General features: G+C 33.0%; 1 protein-coding gene across 4 annotated transcripts in view; it reads right to left on the bottom strand.

Moving 5' to 3' along the window:
• The window catches only part of WASF1 (WASP family member 1), a 65549-nt gene that overhangs the window by 7224 nt on the left and 38476 nt on the right, over positions 1-19849 (bottom strand). For 3 of the 4 annotated variants that reach the window (XM_028104174.2, XM_088024264.1, XM_088024263.1), the window contains exons 2-5: positions 11556-11716; positions 5906-6040; positions 1345-1498; positions 157-274 (exon numbers count right to left, since the gene is read on the bottom strand). In XM_028104174.2, coding sequence (XP_027959975.1) covers positions 157-274; positions 1345-1498; positions 5906-6040; positions 11556-11688 — 540 coding nt within the window. In that variant the 5' untranslated portion in view covers positions 11689-11716. Of the gene's footprint in view, positions 1-156; positions 275-1344; positions 1499-5905; positions 6041-7211; positions 7338-11555; positions 11717-19849 lie in introns of those variants that run through there. The other variant, XM_088024265.1, reaches the window with a different exon arrangement.

Genomic DNA, 19849 nt, shown 5'->3' with positions numbered 1-19849 from the left:
TGCTCACCTGTTCCTCCAGTAGACTGTGATCTTCCTGTGTGGTTATAAAGACCTCAGTATAAAACTGTCAAGATACAAGCCTAAACAAGTTCCCCGTATGCAACAAAACACAAATACACCAAAACTAACTTCAATTTTTTGAATCTCTTTTAATACCTTCTGTTTCCTCTTTTCCTTCCTCTTATCCTCTGTATCTTGCAACATTTTTTCTTTCCATAGATCAAAGAAATACGAAGGATTGGTATAAAACTTCAAACCTTCTTTACCATCATCTCTGAAATATAAAATATCAAAACATATATCAGTAAGACTTAGGCAATCAGAATAATTTTACTAAAATGTTTTTTTCTCTTACATTAATGAAATACAGCATGTGTAAAAATACTGACAAAATAAATTAGAATGCTGCATCAATAAAATATTTCTCACGAATCAGACAAAAAACTAAGGACAATGGAAAAAAAGGTGTTTTTCAGAGTTGGTGTTACTAATCTGAAGAACATCTGGACAAATTTCATCCCTAACTTGTGCTGAATACCAACTTTTCTAAAAGTCCTTTGGGAAATTCCAATAGTTACAAAAGGTTCTGCCAAAGATAAAAGCCTGAAAAGACAATAATATCATTTAGAATAGGGAAATTACACAGGGTTTCTGCCAATACTCTAATTTACTTATTATCTCACCAAATCCCAAAAATATCCTTTAAAACTCATTCTAGTAATCACAGTTATTTTCATCCAATGACTTGCATACTGACAAAACAGTTTGAGATAAATATCTGAATACCATTTTGTTCAGGATATGTGTTGTGTATCTTAAATTACCCATTTAACCAATCATGTGAAAGTACCCCCAAAGAAAGCCTGAGGAATTCCAGATTTTATTTTAAATGGTAAAAAACATTTTAAAAACAGATACTGCATATGCATTTTGTAAAAACTTAATGCATATAGATCAAGAGTAGGCACGAGCAAGCAAAAATGATATTTATTTTGTTACCGTGGTGGAATTTTGAGCTCTTCATTTTTTATTTTTCATCTGACCAGCTATTACATTAAAAAGACAGTAACTCTTTGCCCCTTCATATTAATAAGTCTGCCATTGGCTTTGATTAATAAGACTTCTTAAAACAACTCCCTTGTATAAGTCTTGTCTTCTGTATGCCAGAATCTTAGGAATGTACCTAGTGAATAAAGCAAAAGTTTTCTAAATGTGGTAGATGAAGAGGGTTCTGTGTTGGTGAAAAGCCCAGTGACGTAAAAAATGTTTGGGGATAGACTGCTACAGATTTGGACTGAAATTCTGCAATAAATAGCCAGCCTTCATATTTAGTAGCCCACTGACCTATAAGGAGTGAGTATATTGAGAGGTGGAGGCTGTTCACAAACATCATACGTCTCCTGTAATGGAATAGGCAAAGTCTTGCGGTCGAAAAGCTGCTGATCTTGAATTGTAGAACTTCGGAAAGCTTTCCTCATTGTTATATCTTGCAAAGACACTAAAACAAAAATCAAAAATGTATTTTATTTATTTTACTAAGTGGATTTCACATAAATACAAATTCACAAACTGTATTTGTTTAAGAGTCAGCACAGCTCAGGAAGTTGTGACTGTAGAGGCTTGTAAATCAGGAACCCTATTTTAAATGTTCTATCATTATATCCCAATATCATTCCAACCAGGTAAGTTTGAAGGCACCTTTGATTTCTAAGGCTCAGAAGGCTCTAATGATACCTGAAGCATTATCTACATTTCCCATCAAACATCTTTTTCCTACTTGCCATCCCCAGCCCCCACTAACCCACATTTTTCTTCTTCCTCTTTTTAAATAATCTTTTTTCCCATTTCCCTTTATTACTTTTATTTAGCTTATATCAACAACACTAAAGGAATTACTTAGTCTTCAGTGGCATTCTGGGCTAAATATACTGTTGACCTCTATGCTATCTAGACTATAAATATTATACATATGCTTTAAACTTAAAACAAACTTTGCCATAAAGAAAATATTTTCAAGTACCGGGGAATCTATATCATCATCTATTTCACTTATGTTTTATCTTATACTGTAAGGATCTCTACTTAGCTATAAGCTCTTGAAGACTGACACTGTCTTGCACATTAGTATCTCCAGTAACCAGCAGAGCTCCATCACATACATGATAATCTAAAATAACTTCATTTACTCATTTTCTTTTGGACTATGCAGCATGTTAAAATAAGAAATGTAACAAATTAGTATGTTCTTAATTCTTAGATTGACTTTTTGATATTAAAAAAGTAGGTGATTTCTAACATATTTAATATGGCTTTAAGTATGTAGATAAATGCTTTATACCACAGCAAGGCCAGTACTACACAATTCTAAAATTATTCTTCTCCCTAAAATAGTATCTCTATCATCCTCACAAGTAAAATTCACTCAGCAAGAACCTTTGGATCTAGGAATAGTTGGAGCAAATGTGGCTCTGCAATGGCCACACCAGGACTGTCTTCCTAGTATTCCACTGCTGCAGGATTTCTAACACACTTTCAAAAACAAAGTAAAATTCAGAGAAGGAAAGAAAAAAGTTTTTTCTCATTATCACTAAAGAATGATATGAGATATTTAATGAGTATGGACTATTTGTGCTAAATATTTTCACTAATTTTTATTTTACTTAATATTTGCAACAATTCAATAAGAGAAATTATTACTCTACTTGAAACATAAGAAAACCAAGACTAGGAAACATTATATAACTGGCCCAAGGCAAAATGGTTAATAAGCAATGGAGCCAGAACAGAAAACCCAGATCTGTCTGCCTCTGAGACTGATCCTTTAGCCCTAGCACCACACACTGTTCTCTGGCTCCTGTCAGATGTGGCCTCTGTTTTCTATAATCAAAATGGATCAATTCTTGCCACTCCCCAACCCCACTTATTTACCAGAAGTATATAACCAGGATGGAACCTAGTGTTTAATCTTTCTAAACTTTCTTAGTCAAGGATGTAAAGAATGTATAAAGTAATAAGCACTTTTTTAAAAAACGATTTATTTGAGAGAGAGAGAGCGGGGGGAGGGGCAGAGGGAGAGGGAAAGGGAGAGAGAAACTCTAAGACTCTGCACTGAGGGTGGAGCCCAACATGGGACTTGATCTCATGACCCTGAGACCATGACCTGAGCCGAAACCAAGAGTCCTACACTTGACCAAGTGAGCCACACAGGTGCCCCATTAATTGGCAATTCTCCATCTTTAGCCACTCTCATTTACCATGTGTCTTAACAGGCCACTGTGACAAAAGCCCGTCCAGTTGCCAACAACGACATCTGGTATTTAAGTAGTATTATGTAACACAGAAAGTCAACAAAATATTTGTAAACATAATTAAATATAATTATATGTCTTTGTTTAAAAACTCATTTTTTACACATTTTCTAAATTATAGTCATAGTTCTCACCATTACTTAAATTATTTAACAGTAATTTAGAAAACAAAAATACTAATATTACACTCCATAATTTAGTATTGTCTTCATAATGTTATTTCATGTGAACTGAATTTAAAAATCTAGGTTAAATAACTTTGAAAATTTCTTCTTTCCAACAACCCCAAAACGACATCAGATTAAGCAATTCATCTTTTAGATTCTGAATCCTTCTCCAATGCTCCCCATAATTTTAAAGGAAACTATGAAAAATTGTGACAGTTACTGGCACATTAAAAATTTTTTAAACATTTAAACATATCATTTAAGTTACTTAACTGTTATGTGTATTTTTGTTTTCAATTTTAATTGGGGTACTAAGATATTTGTTGAAATTTAACAGTATTTTGAAACTGAGTGTTAATTTTTATTTCTGTTACATATAGGAACTACCTCTGTATTTCTGTATTATTAGATGGCATATATTTATAACTTAAATGTTTAACTTTAAAAATTTTGGAGGTAAATTATATATTTGAATGTATGGTCATAAAATACTTTTTCGCTAGTAGCAATTATTTCAAGAATTTCTTGAAGTATAATTAATATACATGTACATGCTTCAAAAGATATCACTAAGAAAAATCACCCACAGAACGGGATGTAAATCATATATCTGATAAGAGACTTGGATCAAGAATATATACAGAATTCTTATAACTCAAGAAAAAGAAAAACATTCCAACTTAAAAATGGGAAAAGAACCTCCAAAGAAGATACACATCTGATAAGTCACTTAAACCTGATTTTAAATCCTAGCTTTACCACTTCCTGCTGGATCACTTGTCTTTAAATGGTTACAAGCCATGAGAAAAAGCTCAACATCATTAGTCTTCAGGGAAATGCAAATACATTCTACAACATGAACCAATAATGAAAATATTAGGTTAAATGAAAGAAGTCAATCACTAAAGGCCACATATTATATGATTCCATTCATAAGAAATGTCTAGAATAGGTAAAACCATAGGGACTGAAAGTAGATTAGTGATTGCTAGAGGCTGGGAGAAAGGGAAAATAGGGAGCGACTGCTAATGGGTATATGGTTTCTTTTTTGAGTGATGAAAATGTTCTAAAATTGATTATGCTGATAGTTGCATAACTCTGTGAATATACTGAGAACCACTGAACTGTACACTTTAACTTTAGACAGGTTAATTGTAGGGTGTATGAAATATATCTCAATAATGCTGTTTAAGAAGAAAAACTACTGTTTTGATTTTTCACATCCAGATCTGAGTTTATCACTTTGGAATCAGTAGAAACTTAACATGTTGTCTACTTTTTTAAGCTTTAGATTAGGTTATATCAAAAGAAGTTGGTTCAGTTATGAAGATATTTATCATTACATTCTATTTTTTGCTTTTCCCAGTGATATCTTCTATTGTTTTCATTCAAGTTTAGGTCTATTACACAACTTGCACTTATACTAAAAATGTTATTCGACAAAAAAATATTTTGAAGAAAGGGTTATAAGAGACATACATTAAGTAATTCTCTAGGGAAAATAAGTGGAAATTATGTTCTGAATAGTTCCATTTCTTTTTGTGTAAGAAAAAAAACACCTAAAAAACCAAAAAGAGGAATGTGAGACACAACAGCATTCAATGTATTCTATCGAAGTATAATATGTTGTTTTACCACTGAAGTTTCTACCATTATTTCAGATTGCTATATTGTTTTCTACCTGATATCCCTGGTTTAATACTCAGTATAGAACACTTTTGTCCTATATACAGGCTATTTGGGTATTTTGGGAAATGGTGATTTAAAGTGGGGAGTAACATTCAAATAATTCGTTCAGAATTTAGCAATTTAACAATATGCACACACAAAAGAATATTAAAAGGAATTATATTCTTACAGAATAAAACCTAAAGATTTCAAGTAATTTTCAAACAATTTTTATTTCTAGGACAAAAGTATACAAATAAATTATAAAGGAGAAAAAAAAAGAATGGAGAAAAAGTCTGGCTAAAGTTTTTTTTTTTATGTCAGGGGTGCCTGAATGTCTCAGTTGGTTAACCAAGTGTCCAACTCTTGATTTCGGCTCAGGTCATGATCTCAGGGTCATGAGTTAGAGTTCCATACTCCACACTGTGGAGTGTGCTTGAGATTCTCTCTCCCTCTGCCCTCCCATGCTCACTTTCTCTCTCTAAAATAAGTAAATAAAATCTTCAAAAAAATTTTACGTCAAAAAATTAAAAGCTATTTAATATACAAAAAGAAGAAGCAAAAAAGAAAAAGACAATAGAAAAGCCAGGAGCCATACTAATGATACTTTTAGATAATTCACTGACTTATTACAACATGTACATCAAAGGCCATGGGTAAAAAAGACTTGTAATAAACTGTTTAATACTTTTCTTAAATATATTGCTCATCTCACCAAACCTAAGATATATGTGAAAGAAAATATAATATGAATAAACTTACATTCTTCTTCTTTAGGGTCAAGCTGTGTAACACTAACAGATAAGCGGTCCACACGTTCTTGCAACGAGTTAACTCTGAAGGAAAAACTATGTGCTTCATTGAACAATTCTCCAAATATATCTTCAGCATATTTGCCTATGCAAAAATGAAACATATACCATAAAATTTAATGTGATCAGAGATAAATATCAGACAATTTAACATTTTAAAAGTGCTGTCCTGATGAATTTGGCATTTATTTGGAACTAGTTTATACTTTAAATCCTAAAGTAACCAAACTGAGACAGAGTGGGAAAACAACATAAACCCCGGGAAATCTGGTTTTAAATACTAGTTCTACCACTTCCTGCTAGGTGTCTTGTGCCCAAAATGCAAATACTCTACCTGCTTTATCCATACCTGCCCAGTTGTTAAAGGTAGAGAACATTATGATGTAAAAGTACATACAAATAATACCTCTTTTAAATCAGCATTCATAAATAAACTCTACACTAGAACTGATTTTCAGGCCAAATGGCAAGATCTAAGAGTCTTCACAAGCCCAACAGAAGACCAGTCTCAGATATACCCAAAACATAGATTCTGAAAATTTATGAGATATTTTATATTTTCTTGTTCTATTTTCCTAAAAAAAGCATCATAAATCTACAATCACTATATTTTCTCTAGTCATATAAATTTCTATCACTGAAAAGAATAAGCAAAATAATCCTATTCTAAAGGAGAAAAAAGGAAGAAAAAAATAGAAATTTCTAATCTAGTAAGTAAGCCAGGGAGAAGTTTAGGTAACCTATAATGAAAACATTATTCAAGTATATTTAGAACATATAAAGTAATGCATACTTACAATATAAAGGTGAGTCAATTATTATGTGCACCTTTGAATAAAAAAAACTGATGATCTTCCTAAATAAAGATATTTTAGACCCAAAGATACTGTGTAGGTTAAATCTAGCTTAACAGGAAGCTCTATTGGGACAGTTCCTGAGACAGAGATAATAAATATTTATTAAATGAATTCATTAATCTCACTAGTTTATATTTGAATAATATTGCATTTTTTCAAGGCACTTCAATAAATTATCAGTTAAATCAACAAGTATTTAATGAGGGCTCGCTCTGTGCCAAGCAGGTGGATGACCTTCTGAAAGGCACCAAAAAGTAAAACATAAAATGCCTGTCCTAGAGATTCTATAATCTTTAAGAAAAAAAATCAGAACTTTAAAGTCTCTATAGTAGATTAAGAACTTTAATGTCTACAAAAATATAATAAAAAGAATCATTTTGTATATATTCATTTACTCACATATATCTTTAAACCAAATTGACTGAAAAGGTCTCATGTGCCAGACATTGTACCAGACCCTGGGTATATAAAAATGATGGAAGAAGGTCTCTGCCATTGATGAGTTTTGAACAGAGGGAGAAACAGACATCTAAACAAATACGAAAAGCAATTTAATAAATAAGTCCAAATCTTTATTCCATTCACTTTGAGGCCTTGGTATCAACTTCCTCACCTGTAAAATAGGGATAAAAATATCTGCTTCAAAAAGAATTTATAAGAAAAGGAGACAGTGAGCAAAGAACCTGGTAGGGTTCCACATATAGGGTAGGGGGTCAGCAATAGACATCCCTTACTGTGATTTAAGGTAAAAGCCACAGAACATAGAGAAAAAAGCACCTAACTTTTGGGTGTGGGATGGTGTCTGAGACATTTCCAGAACAGTTTCTCTGGCAGATAAGGAAGGCACCCCAAGTCCCAAGTGTAAGAAAAGGCAGGTATAAAGTTATTCATTTATTCCACTGATGTCAGGGATACAAATGCTAGGAATACAGAGATAGAAGAGACAATTTCTTCTTTAAAAGAGCTTAGTTTAACATAGGGAACCTTAATTTATAAGCTGTAAACCAATGGAAAATTATTCACAGGTTTTTAAATGTTTTTTTCCGGAGGGACCAGAGTTTCTCAAAAGATTTTTTAAAAAGAGTCTATGTTCCCCCCACTACAGGTTTAAGTACTAAAGTACTTCAGTGGATAAAATAAACATCCCATCTGGTCTCTTTTCATATCCCTTCTTAATTTCCAAATTTACCTCCTCTTTCTCTTTGAGGTAAAAGGAATAAAGTTTGTAATGTAAAATTGATTGGGCATGTATCTGAATTTGAATTAACCTGAGAAGTATTATACTTCTTACCCAAGAACCTACTTGTTCTCCTTACTATCTTATCATCTATGGTGTTTAAATCTAAATCAAAATCCTCGCAACTAACATTTTTTCCAAAATCAGGGTCTGCCATATTATCCAATATCATCTGTCCCTTTAATCCCCCTTACATATTTATTTTTGCCTCTATTCATTTGCCTATTCTTGCAAGCTAAAAATGCCTTCCTTCTTCTTTCCTCTCCATTTTCCAAATTCTTTTGTTTCTTAAAGGCCCAATTCAATTCACATTTCATTCAGCAAGACTCTTGTAATGACTTCACCTTATTTTTATCTCTTTTCTCAGTTCCTGTAATCTAAAACTCATTATTTTAATTATATACATGATCACACTGTTCAGAATGGTTTCAGTATTAATCATATTCGACTCTTCAATTCAAAAGGGGTATACTCTTTTCAGACAAGAACCATGTAGCTTTATCACACAGCAAAGTGTTCAGTGTTATCAGTTTATTGTCTATATTTCCAATTAGTCTTATCAGGCCAATCTATTTATCCTCCCTCCTACCTTGCTATCATCTGTCTGTCAAATTTAGGCTCTACCAGCTCATCTTGGCAGCATGAACTGACTGTATTCAACAGAAGGATGGCCTTGGGAAGAGAGAATGGCAAAAGATCCCTCAGGTAATTAGAGACTCAATGGTCATTAAATAAGACAACAATAAAATGGGAAAGAATTTTGGTATAAAAGAAGAAATTTATAGAAAGTGAATTCTATGTTTTCAGTTATTATTTATTATAAAAGAGAATTGTGCTCTACTAGGAAAAACATTTTTGTGAGGAAGAAGACAGGAGGATGTCCCCTAAGACAGGAGGATGTCTCCTGCAATTGACCTTTATTTTGGTGTTCTCTTAACACTTTTGTGCTAACGATAGTACCAAAGTCAACATCTCAATTACCTAGAACCATTTTGGATAGCCAAGTTTACTAAGTAATTCACAGATTATTTAATGCATTAATTATTTTAACTACTTCGGATGAAAACTGATGTAAAATCTATTTTAAGCTTCTCTGTCTTAAGTAGAAATACAAAGTTAAACATAACTTAATCTTTTCTTGAGGACTCAGTAATGAGCTGATTATGAAATCAAAATGTTCTATGTGAGAAGCAGCCTTGAAATGTGTAAGAATATCTGCTTTTACATGAAATGGCCTCTATCCGGTTTTTATATTGCTTCTTCCCTTATGTCTCTTCCTCCTTTGCTGTAAACTACTTCTTTTGACTGGCTTAGGTAATACCTGCTTCTATTTTTATCTCCCCTATACCTCCCTCTTTTAATGTTATGAAGCATAAATGTCTGGAAATCAGATCATCAAACCTGTATGAAATACCAAAGTAAAAGTAAATGACTCTGAGAGAGGAATCAATCGGCTATCTTATGTACATAGTTTTAGTGCATGGGCTTGTTTATTCTGGCTAGCTAGGGGCATTTTAAATTTAATTCTTGATTTCCAACTATGTCAGTAGGAAAACTGTCAGAGAGTTTAATTCCAGGGCAGTAAACTATTGTTACACCTTGCTACAATATTTATGGGTTTTCTTTGTTTTTGAATCTCTACAAACTGCTTAGAAAATGTCTACAATAGTCTCAGACTCCAAATCTGAAGCACCAGTTATATTTTTACAAGGTATTTCTATTTTGAGAGTTTGACTACAACATGACCATGTGCTTGCTGATAGATGTTACTTACAGGGATTATACCAGACTCGAACATTCCTTAAGTTTCCATCTTTAGGTTATATTAAAAAATGGGTTAGTACAGCAAATTAACACTCTTAATTGTTATATTAGCTCTAAATTCTACATTGGAAATATACCTAAAACATCATGCCTGTATTAGATCCAAAATTCACTTTAAGAAACATTTTAACTTGGGGCACCTGGGTGGCTCCGTCGTTAAGCGTCTGCCTTTAGCTCGGGTCATGATCCCGGGGTCCTGGGATTGAGCCCCGCATCGGGCTCCCTGCTTGGTGGGAAGCCTGCTTCTCCCTCTCCCCCTCCCTCTGCTTGTATTCCCTCTCTCGCTTTGTCTCTGTCAGATAAATAAATAAAATTTAAAAAAAATAAAATTTTAACTATATTGTCATTTCTATGCTCTTAATATGTATTTCAATATTAACTGACATACTCATGTACATGCAGTAATACAAATTTTACTTTAGTTTTATTTTTTTAGAAGATTTTATTTATTTATTTGACAGAGATAGAGACAGTGAGAGAGGGAACACAAGCAGGGGGGAGTGGGAGAGGGAGAAGCAGGCCTCCTGCCGAGCAGGGAGCCCGATGGAGGGCTCCATCCCATGACAGGGGCAGAAGGCAGACGCTTAATGACTGAGCCACCCAGGCGCCCTGTAATACAAATTTTATACAAAGTCATGTTAGATTCAATTGGTGCTAGGTCACAAAAAAGGTCAGCAAATGTCTTTAAAAATATCGTTAATTATATACTAATTTGATATCTAGGACTCTTCTTTTGACTTGTCTCGAAAGTATATTCTACATTGACTTTCCCAAGAAAAAAAACAGGTAAATAATATGTTAATGATTCACTGCCAACAACCAACCTGAAAAAATAACCACCGAAAGGGGCAAAGAATATACTTAAATTCAAATAAACATCCTTTTATTTTTAAAACTATTTCACAGGCAATGTAGAAATTTAGTGCTCTCACCAAGAGCATTCAAAGGTAATTTTTATGTTGCTCTAGCTGGATTTATTTTTTAAATTTTCTCGATTTTAAATTTAGAATAATTTACCTAATTCCTTAACTTAGCAGTTCTGTTCTGCAGTCTTATCATGGGAACACATTGCCTACCTCCTCCCCTACCTGTCCCTTTACTATCTGGCCAAGCTGCTTGCCTTTTGTCTGTGAGAGGCCAGGTTCATTTGCTATTTTCACAGCATGCTACATGTCACACTCCTAATGTCCTTTAGACAACTCACTTGACTAACCTAATCCTCTGAGTAGTGACTACCTCACACCTTTTAATTTTAAATATTTAATAATATAAAAATATTTCCTTAGGCTAACAGAATATATGTAAAGAGAGAGATACCAGTGAATAATTGAAGCCTCTAAAAAAGTAACAATGATAATTAGCAAGCTAAAGTACAACCCTGGCACTACCTTTCATAGATCAAATCATATTTTAAAAACAATTTCAGTAATTCTTATCCATCATGTGATCCTGCTCCTAAAATTGTCCTTATTTCTCTTTCCCAGAGGAAACACGCAGAGAAGAAATGATTCTAAAACTCATTAATTTTATTTAAAATGGCTACATTTTTCAAGATAACTCTGTATTCTTCTCATCAAACATTCCCCCAAATTAATCATAAGAACATCTTCTTCATACTCATACTCTAAAGCGTAACATTCTGATTTGCAAGAAATATTTTTCATTGATACAAAAATACTTACTTAGGCTACTTAGTTGTCTAATTATATTTGCCAAGGAAATATTGGTTACACATTCTAGTTCATTCTTAATGCCTCTAGGCAGTGCTGTGTGGCACAAGTGCCTAGGATCAATGTTTCTTTTCACTAATGGCATCTTGTGATCAACCTCTGTGTCAGTTCACCTGTAGGAAATCAAACAATAAATTAACATTATTCAATTGCACCCAACACAGAGTAATACCTCATCTTTCACATTTAATAATAAAATATTTGCTAGTACAAAGACAATGAAAATGGAGTTACTGACTAAATGAATCAAAATTTATTAACCACCTTTTTCATCTTCAATTACTAGAATGTCAACATTATATAAAAATTGAAAAAAAAACTTTCAATGTCATTTGCTTTATAATGAACTCATAAATCACTATCACTATTATTCTCCTAAAACCACAGTTTTTACTTACTACAACTAGATTTTTGTTTTGTTTTCAGAAATGGTGTGAAAGGTCTTCTCTAAGGAAGCACTTAAGAGAATTAAAGCTGGAAGAATAGGATCAAATTTACACTTCCACATAAAATGTATCAGGCGTTCAATGGCTTAGAGATCAAACAGTCCAAGTAATCCTACATCTTCAATCTCATCAACACCGACCATATCTTTAATTGATTAAATAGTTCCACTTTCTTCCATTATAGGCAGCCCTTACTTCCCAGGTCTCACATCCACACAAATTTCAACTATCATAGGTTTAGTTCAAAAATACCAGTTTCCAACAACATGGTTCCAATTTCACTTACCACACTATATTAACTACAACTGCATAAATATAAATTTCCTTGTTAGCACTTCAGTCTACGAAGCACTATGTTAATAAGAGATGTATATTATGATCAGTGACTGATCACTTCCCTTCCAAAGTTGGAAGGTGACTGGTCATTCAATTCACCTGTCTAAAGACAGCAAAGCATGTAACTGGGTTACCTTCTTGCCCCCAAACCCACCTGAAATTTTACAAAATGGGTAACTAAAAGAGAGAATTGGCCAACAGATAAAAGTACAGTAAATAAATGAAAAATGATAAAGCTGGAAGTGAAACTGAGTTCAAATGTAAATAGAGTAATAGAAGAAACAGCCAATTGTGGGAATGTTGCCATTATCACTGTTTGAGAGACTCGAAATCTGCAATCAGAAGAATTTAGTGAAGGTAAACTTATTGACATAAATAAGGAAAGTGGTTGAGACAAAAAAGAAGATGTCCCTGAGGAAGTGAGGCAAGCAAAAAACTTCACATTAAAGAAACTCTTGGAGATATTTCCCGACATTAAAAATCCAAAAATAAAATGTTGGAAGCTGATCCAAATGGACAATTTGCCAAGGCACAGAAAAGATGCTCACTCTGGCTAGATCTACTATTCTAATTTATACAAGGAGATGGTGAAGCACTGTTCAAGCTACACTTGATAAATTTTTTACAAAGAAATAAAACACTTTTAATTCTAATTGTTTTTAATGTTTTATAGTACATTGTATTAAATTAATATAGTTTTACTATTTTTCATTTCCCTATATACATTTTAACCAACATAAGAGAGTTTTTAAACATCTTGACAAAATTTTTTAAAGATCATAGAACAATTATAATTTTTCCCATTGATTAAGATCGTTACATGTGGTTTTATTTTGTATGGTCATTTTTTTGGTCCCACACTACCATGCAAAGTGGGGACTGCCTGTACTCACCCAGTGATTATGGTCATGAAGAATGTTGTTTCAAAATATTACCCTAATCGCAAAAAAAGATGGACAGCTTTTGTTGTAATTAGAGTAGTGCCTTTAGGTAAAATTCAAAAGCGTTTTGTAGAGAAAAACTCTCCTCTTCATCCTTTTACTTCAGTTTCAATATTAGATTCTTTTTCGTATTTTTCTCTCTTATTCCTTGGTGATTTTAATGCTCACTTATCTAACTCAACTATCAAAATCTTGGTGGCAAAAGTAAAATAAAGCCTGACAAATTCATCTCTTAAATCCTGAGAAAACTGTCTAATTTCTGTTTTAGAGAGTTTACAACACTACCTTTAATGCAGGATCATTTGTCATACTGGGAAAGGGTGAAAAAAATCCTAAATGCTAAAAGGTATAATTTAATTAGCAAGTAAAACTAAAATCAAATTCATTTCAGTATTTTTTTAAATACTGCAAATGATAAACAATAAAAAAAATACTGCACAGAATGAACCAATAACATATATGTTAACATCTTTTGATTCACCATTGACTAACTTGCCTTCTTAAGGGTGAAAACCTTTTATTTAATAAAAAAGCTAAAGTATAGTGCTAAGACATAAAACAACTAATTCTAAAAATTGTTCATCTATTTTCTTAGGTCATAACTAAATTTAGCAAACAAAAATTTCCCAACTATTATATAACCTGTGTGGTTATAAAAGTAATTGTTTGCTAAAACAATTCCTAGGCTGCTTCATCTATTTTCCTGGGTTCTCAGCAATTAAACTCCCAATTGTTGAAGCAAACATCAAGAGATTGAGAGAATGCAAACTAAAGTCTACATCCCCTAAAGATTTTAAATTATTTAAGATAAAATAATTCAGCTAAAATTTCAATAAATCTGTTTCTTAATTCAAAGAACATTTCTTATGGGTTTAATTTTAAATCCTAATATGAATGTTAAAACTAAAAACAAAATTAGCTACAATACTGCTAAAGGCATCATGTTTATTTATTAAAAAATTCCATTCATCTATTTATTTGAGAGAGAAAGAGAGAGAGAGAAGAGAGTGCAAGCAGGGGGAGGAGCAGAGGGAAAGGCAGAAGCAGACTCTGCACTGAGTGCAGAGCACGATGCGAGGCTCAGTCTCACGACCTGAGATCATGACCTGAGCCAAAATCAAGAGTTGGACGCTCAAACAACTAAGCCACCCAGGCGCCTCAGGAATCATGTTTTTTAAACTAGTATATTAAAAATCTTCTTACAGAAGAGTAAGGAAAATGAAACTTAAAATCTAACCACTGCAACATGTTTGATAGAATTCTATATTAAAATTATATTTTGGTGATTATTATTAATATCAATATGTCCTCTAAGTTATTTTAAGAATGCTTTTGTTGACCCAAATTGAGACCACATATCTACCTAAAAGTATGAAGCAATATGTAAAGTGTTAAAAATAATCCAAGATCAGACATCACCGTAATTTTATGGCTTTGGAAATCAGAAAAATAAGTTATCCAAATTCTCTTTTTCAGGATTCAAAAATGGACTGTAGAATTTATTTAAAATGTGTAAAAGATTCCTTTAGTAACAACTACAAGAAAAATAAAATAGTTGCTTTTAAAAAAACATAATTATAGTTAATAATTGCCTTGTATGGGTTATATAAAGAACATAAGAAGAGTATTCTATTATGTCATCGATGACAAGTGATTAATTCCTTATACTCATACATCAATGAAGAAAGTAATCTGTGATCATTTAAGGGTGTTTCTGTATTAATAAAATAAGGAAAATTTTATATTAAATTATAGAAAGGCAATTTTCAATTTTCCTAACACTATTCAGACTAAAGGATTATATTGTGACCTAAGAGAATGGGTTAAAATAAAATAACTATTCGAATAAAAACAAATTTCAGTATTTTAAATACTTTAAGAATTTTTAAGGGAACCAGTGATTTTTATTTTATTTTTTTAAAAGATATTATTTATTTGAGAGAGAGAGAATGAGAGAGAGAAAGCACATGGGGGGGGGGTCAGAGGGAGAAGCAGACTCCCTGCTGAGCAGGGAGCCCGATGCGGGACTCAATCAAGGGACTCCAGGACCATGACCTGAGCCGAAGGCAGTCGCTTAACCAACTGAGCCACCCAGGCGCCCAAGAGAGCCAGTGATTTTTAAGAAATGTCCTACTTCCCTAAGAGTAGAAGCTACTTAATTATGTGTAACAGAGCAATTAAATAATTTGAGCACAAGAACGTTTAAGTGGAGATATGTTTTTCATGGCAATAGTTTTCCCAATAAACATCTATCAAATGACAAAATGCTTTATAATTCTGACAGACACAAGGGATTAAAATAATATAAAACATTTTGAAATAAGAATGCATGAAATAGGGTCAGCTGGGTGGTTCAGTTGGTTAAGCGTCTGCCTTCGGCTCAGGGTCCTGGGGGATCAAGTCCCGCATTGGGCTCCTTGCTCAGCAGGGAGTCTGCTTCTCCCTCTGCCTGTTGCTCCCTCTGCTTGTGCTCTGTCTCTCTCTCTGTGTCTCAAATAAAGATAAAATCTTTTTTTTTTAAAAGAATGCATGAAATAAGAGTTCACATTAACAAATATATCAAATCTAATTAAAAATACTTCAATTATGTAAAACCGTAGGTCTTTAAATAAAGTGACAGAATTTAAAATATATAAAAAAGGATATTTAAAATGTATCAAGAACACAATTTTTATAACTTCCCCCAAATCTATACTGTATATAGCCCAAACTGTTTTAATATTATAAATAAACTGAAATAGCAAGTAAATGAACTTATCAGTGAAACAACATAAACTTGTATAAAACAATAGTAGGGATATATAAAAATAACAAATCTCCCTTTTGTTATAAAGAAAACTTCAAAATTACTTATTAATCATAAATCTCTAAAATTCTACACACAAAGATATGGCAAATCCAAATTAGGCACTCATAGGATTAAAGAACTATTAATCATGCTGAACACCTCTATTTATTTGATTGCTTTGAGATGTTCTGGCCCTATTAAAGAATTTGCCCTAAAAAAGTGCTATCCTTACCAAAAATAAATAGGTAGATAATTATATCTTTCATCTTCAGTCACAATAACAAAGTATTAAATTTTGATAGATGAAGGCTGAAAAGAAATGAAGAAATAAGCTACACACTCTGCAATTCATTATGGACATTACTGTTAGACTCAAGAAGAAAACTGGAGGCTAATGAAATAATAAATAGTATTACACACCTATCGAGTGGAATTAAGACTAAGGACAGTCAAATTAGTAATAAGATTCACTAGACAGTAGTAATTATGTGACTCCAAGTCATTTTCAAAGAAAATATGTATTTCTTTTAAATTAATACAACCACAACAGAAAACTTACTTGACAAATCATTATACAAATGTAATATTGCTCCAAGGTTATTTTTAGTGGTTTAAAAGATGTTAATTTGAAATTTGAGGTATGTATACCACAAATGCAGATTAAACTATATGAAAAACAAGATCAAGTATTCTTTACACTATTAAAAAGTAATACTTCTAAAAACAATAATTACCTATGAAATAGGTTGTACTTTAAATGAAAAATTATACTATGGATATACTGCCATCCATCCATTCATCTAGCCATTCATTTATTGAACACCAGACTCAAGCACTGTGCTAAGTGTTTAAAGGGGTGAGCAAAACCAATCTCCCATGGATTAGCTAGAATAAAATATCTAATTATATTTATGATAAGTTCAATGAAGTAAAAGTACTGGGCACTACAAATAGATCTATAAGGAAATAATATTTAAGACCAACAGGATTAGTAGGAGTTAGCTAGCTGGGTCGGGGGAGCGCGCGCGCGCGCGCGCGTGTGTGTGTGTGTATTTTCATTCTAACTTAGACGGTGCATCATATGCAAAGACCCTGTGTGTGTGTGTGTGTGTGTGTGTGTGTGTGTGTGTATTTTCATTCTAACTTAGACGGTGCATCATATGCAAAGACCCTGTGTGTGTGTGTGTGTGTGTGTGTGTGTGTATTTTCATTCTAACTTAGACGGTGCATCATATGCAAAGACCCTGAACTGGGAAGGGGCTTGATTCACCCACACAGTATGATAGCAGTCCAATAGATAGGAGTGTAGTGAGCAGAGATTAAGAGTCAGCAGGCGATCAAGTCAAGTAGGACCTTGAAGGTCATGTCGAAGATTTTCAATTTGATTCTAATGGGAAAGAATTCAAGAATTTTAAGTAAAAGAGTACCAAGATCAGAAATGGCTGTTCATTCTAATTGCTCTGTAGAGACTTAGTGGGGAAAGGGGCAATGGCAGAATAAATGGAGGTAGACCAATTAGAAGACTGAATTAGAAGATGACTGAAATAGTCCAGGTGACTGAGATGGTAGTCATTTGGACACGGTGATGGTGATATAGAAGCATGTCCATTCAAGATACATCCTGAAGGTAGAACCAATAAGATTGACAATGGGTTAGATACACGGGTGAGGTCTAAATTCCTGGCATAAGAAACTTTCTGTGGTCAGCCAAAACTAAAACTAATTTCTGAAGCAGATCTATTATTCCTATCCACAAAATCTATGGGATTAGGAAGAGATTTATGACCAACACTAGTAATAAGTACTTGTGATACCAGATAACTGCGATCACATAGAGAGTAACTTAATGACATCTGGAGTAGAGCACTGTGAGAGAATGATGGCTTTTAAAGCCAAAACTAATCAAGAAGATAAAAGAGTATTTAGTGGCTTTCTTTTTTCCCTTTATTTTTACTTTTTCCTTATATTTCATTATTCTCCTATATGACATGTGCCTACTTTACCTATTTTAGCTCCACAGGAGGAATCTTGTTCCACCTAACTCCTTTGTTCCCCTACATTGTCCCAATCTCTGGACCCTGTAACTCAAGTTCACTTGACTTCTAGACTAGAGGGTCAAAGTGAACACAATATTCCTAGCATGTCACCTTCCAATGTCCCTATCCAAATGAAATGTCCAGTCATCTTCTTTCTGTAGGGGACAGCATGGCAAAAATGTGTACCTGCATTATGAAAAATTCAATTTCTCCAATGTTTAACTGTACCTTTCTTTTCATGTGTACTAAAAACCAAAATGGATTGTGATCACTGACAATGGCAACAGCCACACTATTCTGTGGAACTCTACATTCATTAAGGGACAAATTTCATTTCTTTCTCTTTTGTTGAAGTTTACCACTCAAATGAGCATTTAAAATACCTCCTTAAGTATCTTAAGGCTAACAGTGAAGTGACATACATATAGGAAAACTTGTGATGTTTGTACACTAAAAATTTAATAATGTATTAGCGCTTTTTGAAGGAGGAAAAAATGCTTCAGATTCCTGATACTAACTTAAATTATTTTGAATATAATGTTACTTAGCAGTATACAAATATAAAATCAGATGTAAAATCCTTATGCTTATAAATCTTTATATAAAGTCAAAATAGATTTTTAAATTTTTAAATTTATGTATTTTTTAAAGATTTATTTGAGAGAGAGAGAGAGAGAGAGAGAAAACGCGGGCAGGGGGGTGTGGATGGAAGAAGGAGAGAGAATCCTCAAGCAGACTCCCATGGAGCCAGATGCAGGACTCAATCCCAGGACCCTGAGATCCTGACCTGAGCCAAAGTCCAGAGCTGGCTACTCAACCGCCTGAGCCACCCAGGCAGCCCCAAGCCAAAAGAGATTTAAAATTAAATACAAAAATACAAAACCAATAAAATTCAAAATAACATTATTAAATATGACAAAAATCACTTTGTTTTAACTCAATCATTGCTTGCTATATGAATCTTGTACTGACTGCTCCAAAAATCTCCTTTATTTTGTTCATGCCTGTCCTGCTATGTAACAGCCTTTCCTTTATTTGAACTATCGTGAAATTTTATTCATTTGTTACCTAACTGACACTATTAGGTTTTATTATGTTCAAATACAACAGTTAGGTGCAAGTGTGTCCCTGTAATATCACCATTAGACTGAAACAATTAAAGTTGTACTATCTGGCACCAAAGTTATGCTAAACACAATCATAAACAGATACTAAAATTATTTCCCAGGACTCATCATAAGGTAGACATCCAAATGACTCAGAATATGCTTTCATTAAGTCCTTTCAAAGTAAAGAATTTTTATAACAAAACAAATGAAAAAAACAAAAAGAATCAGAGCTATAAATACAGAGAACTGAAGATTGCCTAAGAGAAGAGGAATGGGGGGTAAAATGGGTAAAGCGGAGTGGGAGATACAAGCTTCCGGTTATGGAATGAGTAAGTCATGGGAATAAAAGGCACAATGTAGGAAGTATAGTCAATGATATTGTAATAGCATTGTATAGTGACAGATGGTAGCTACACTTGTGATGAGGTTAGCATAATGAATTGAGATTCTGAATCATTATGTTGTACACCTGAAACTAATGTAGCACTGTGTCAACTTACTCAAAAAAATTTAAATAAAGAATTTCAAAAATTTTAAAATTCATAGAGAAAACTCACAAACAACCAAAAATATGTCCAGGCTGAGAACCA

Source organism: Eumetopias jubatus, unplaced genomic scaffold, assembly GCF_037043125.1.
Source record: "Eumetopias jubatus isolate StellerSeaLion01/CBP00866 unplaced genomic scaffold, mEumJub1_p1.0 scaffold_6, whole genome shotgun sequence".
Lineage (NCBI taxonomy): Eukaryota > Metazoa > Chordata > Mammalia > Carnivora > Otariidae > Eumetopias > Eumetopias jubatus.
Note: the sequence above shows the minus strand (reverse complement) of the source record. Positions and strands in the feature narration are given on the sequence as shown.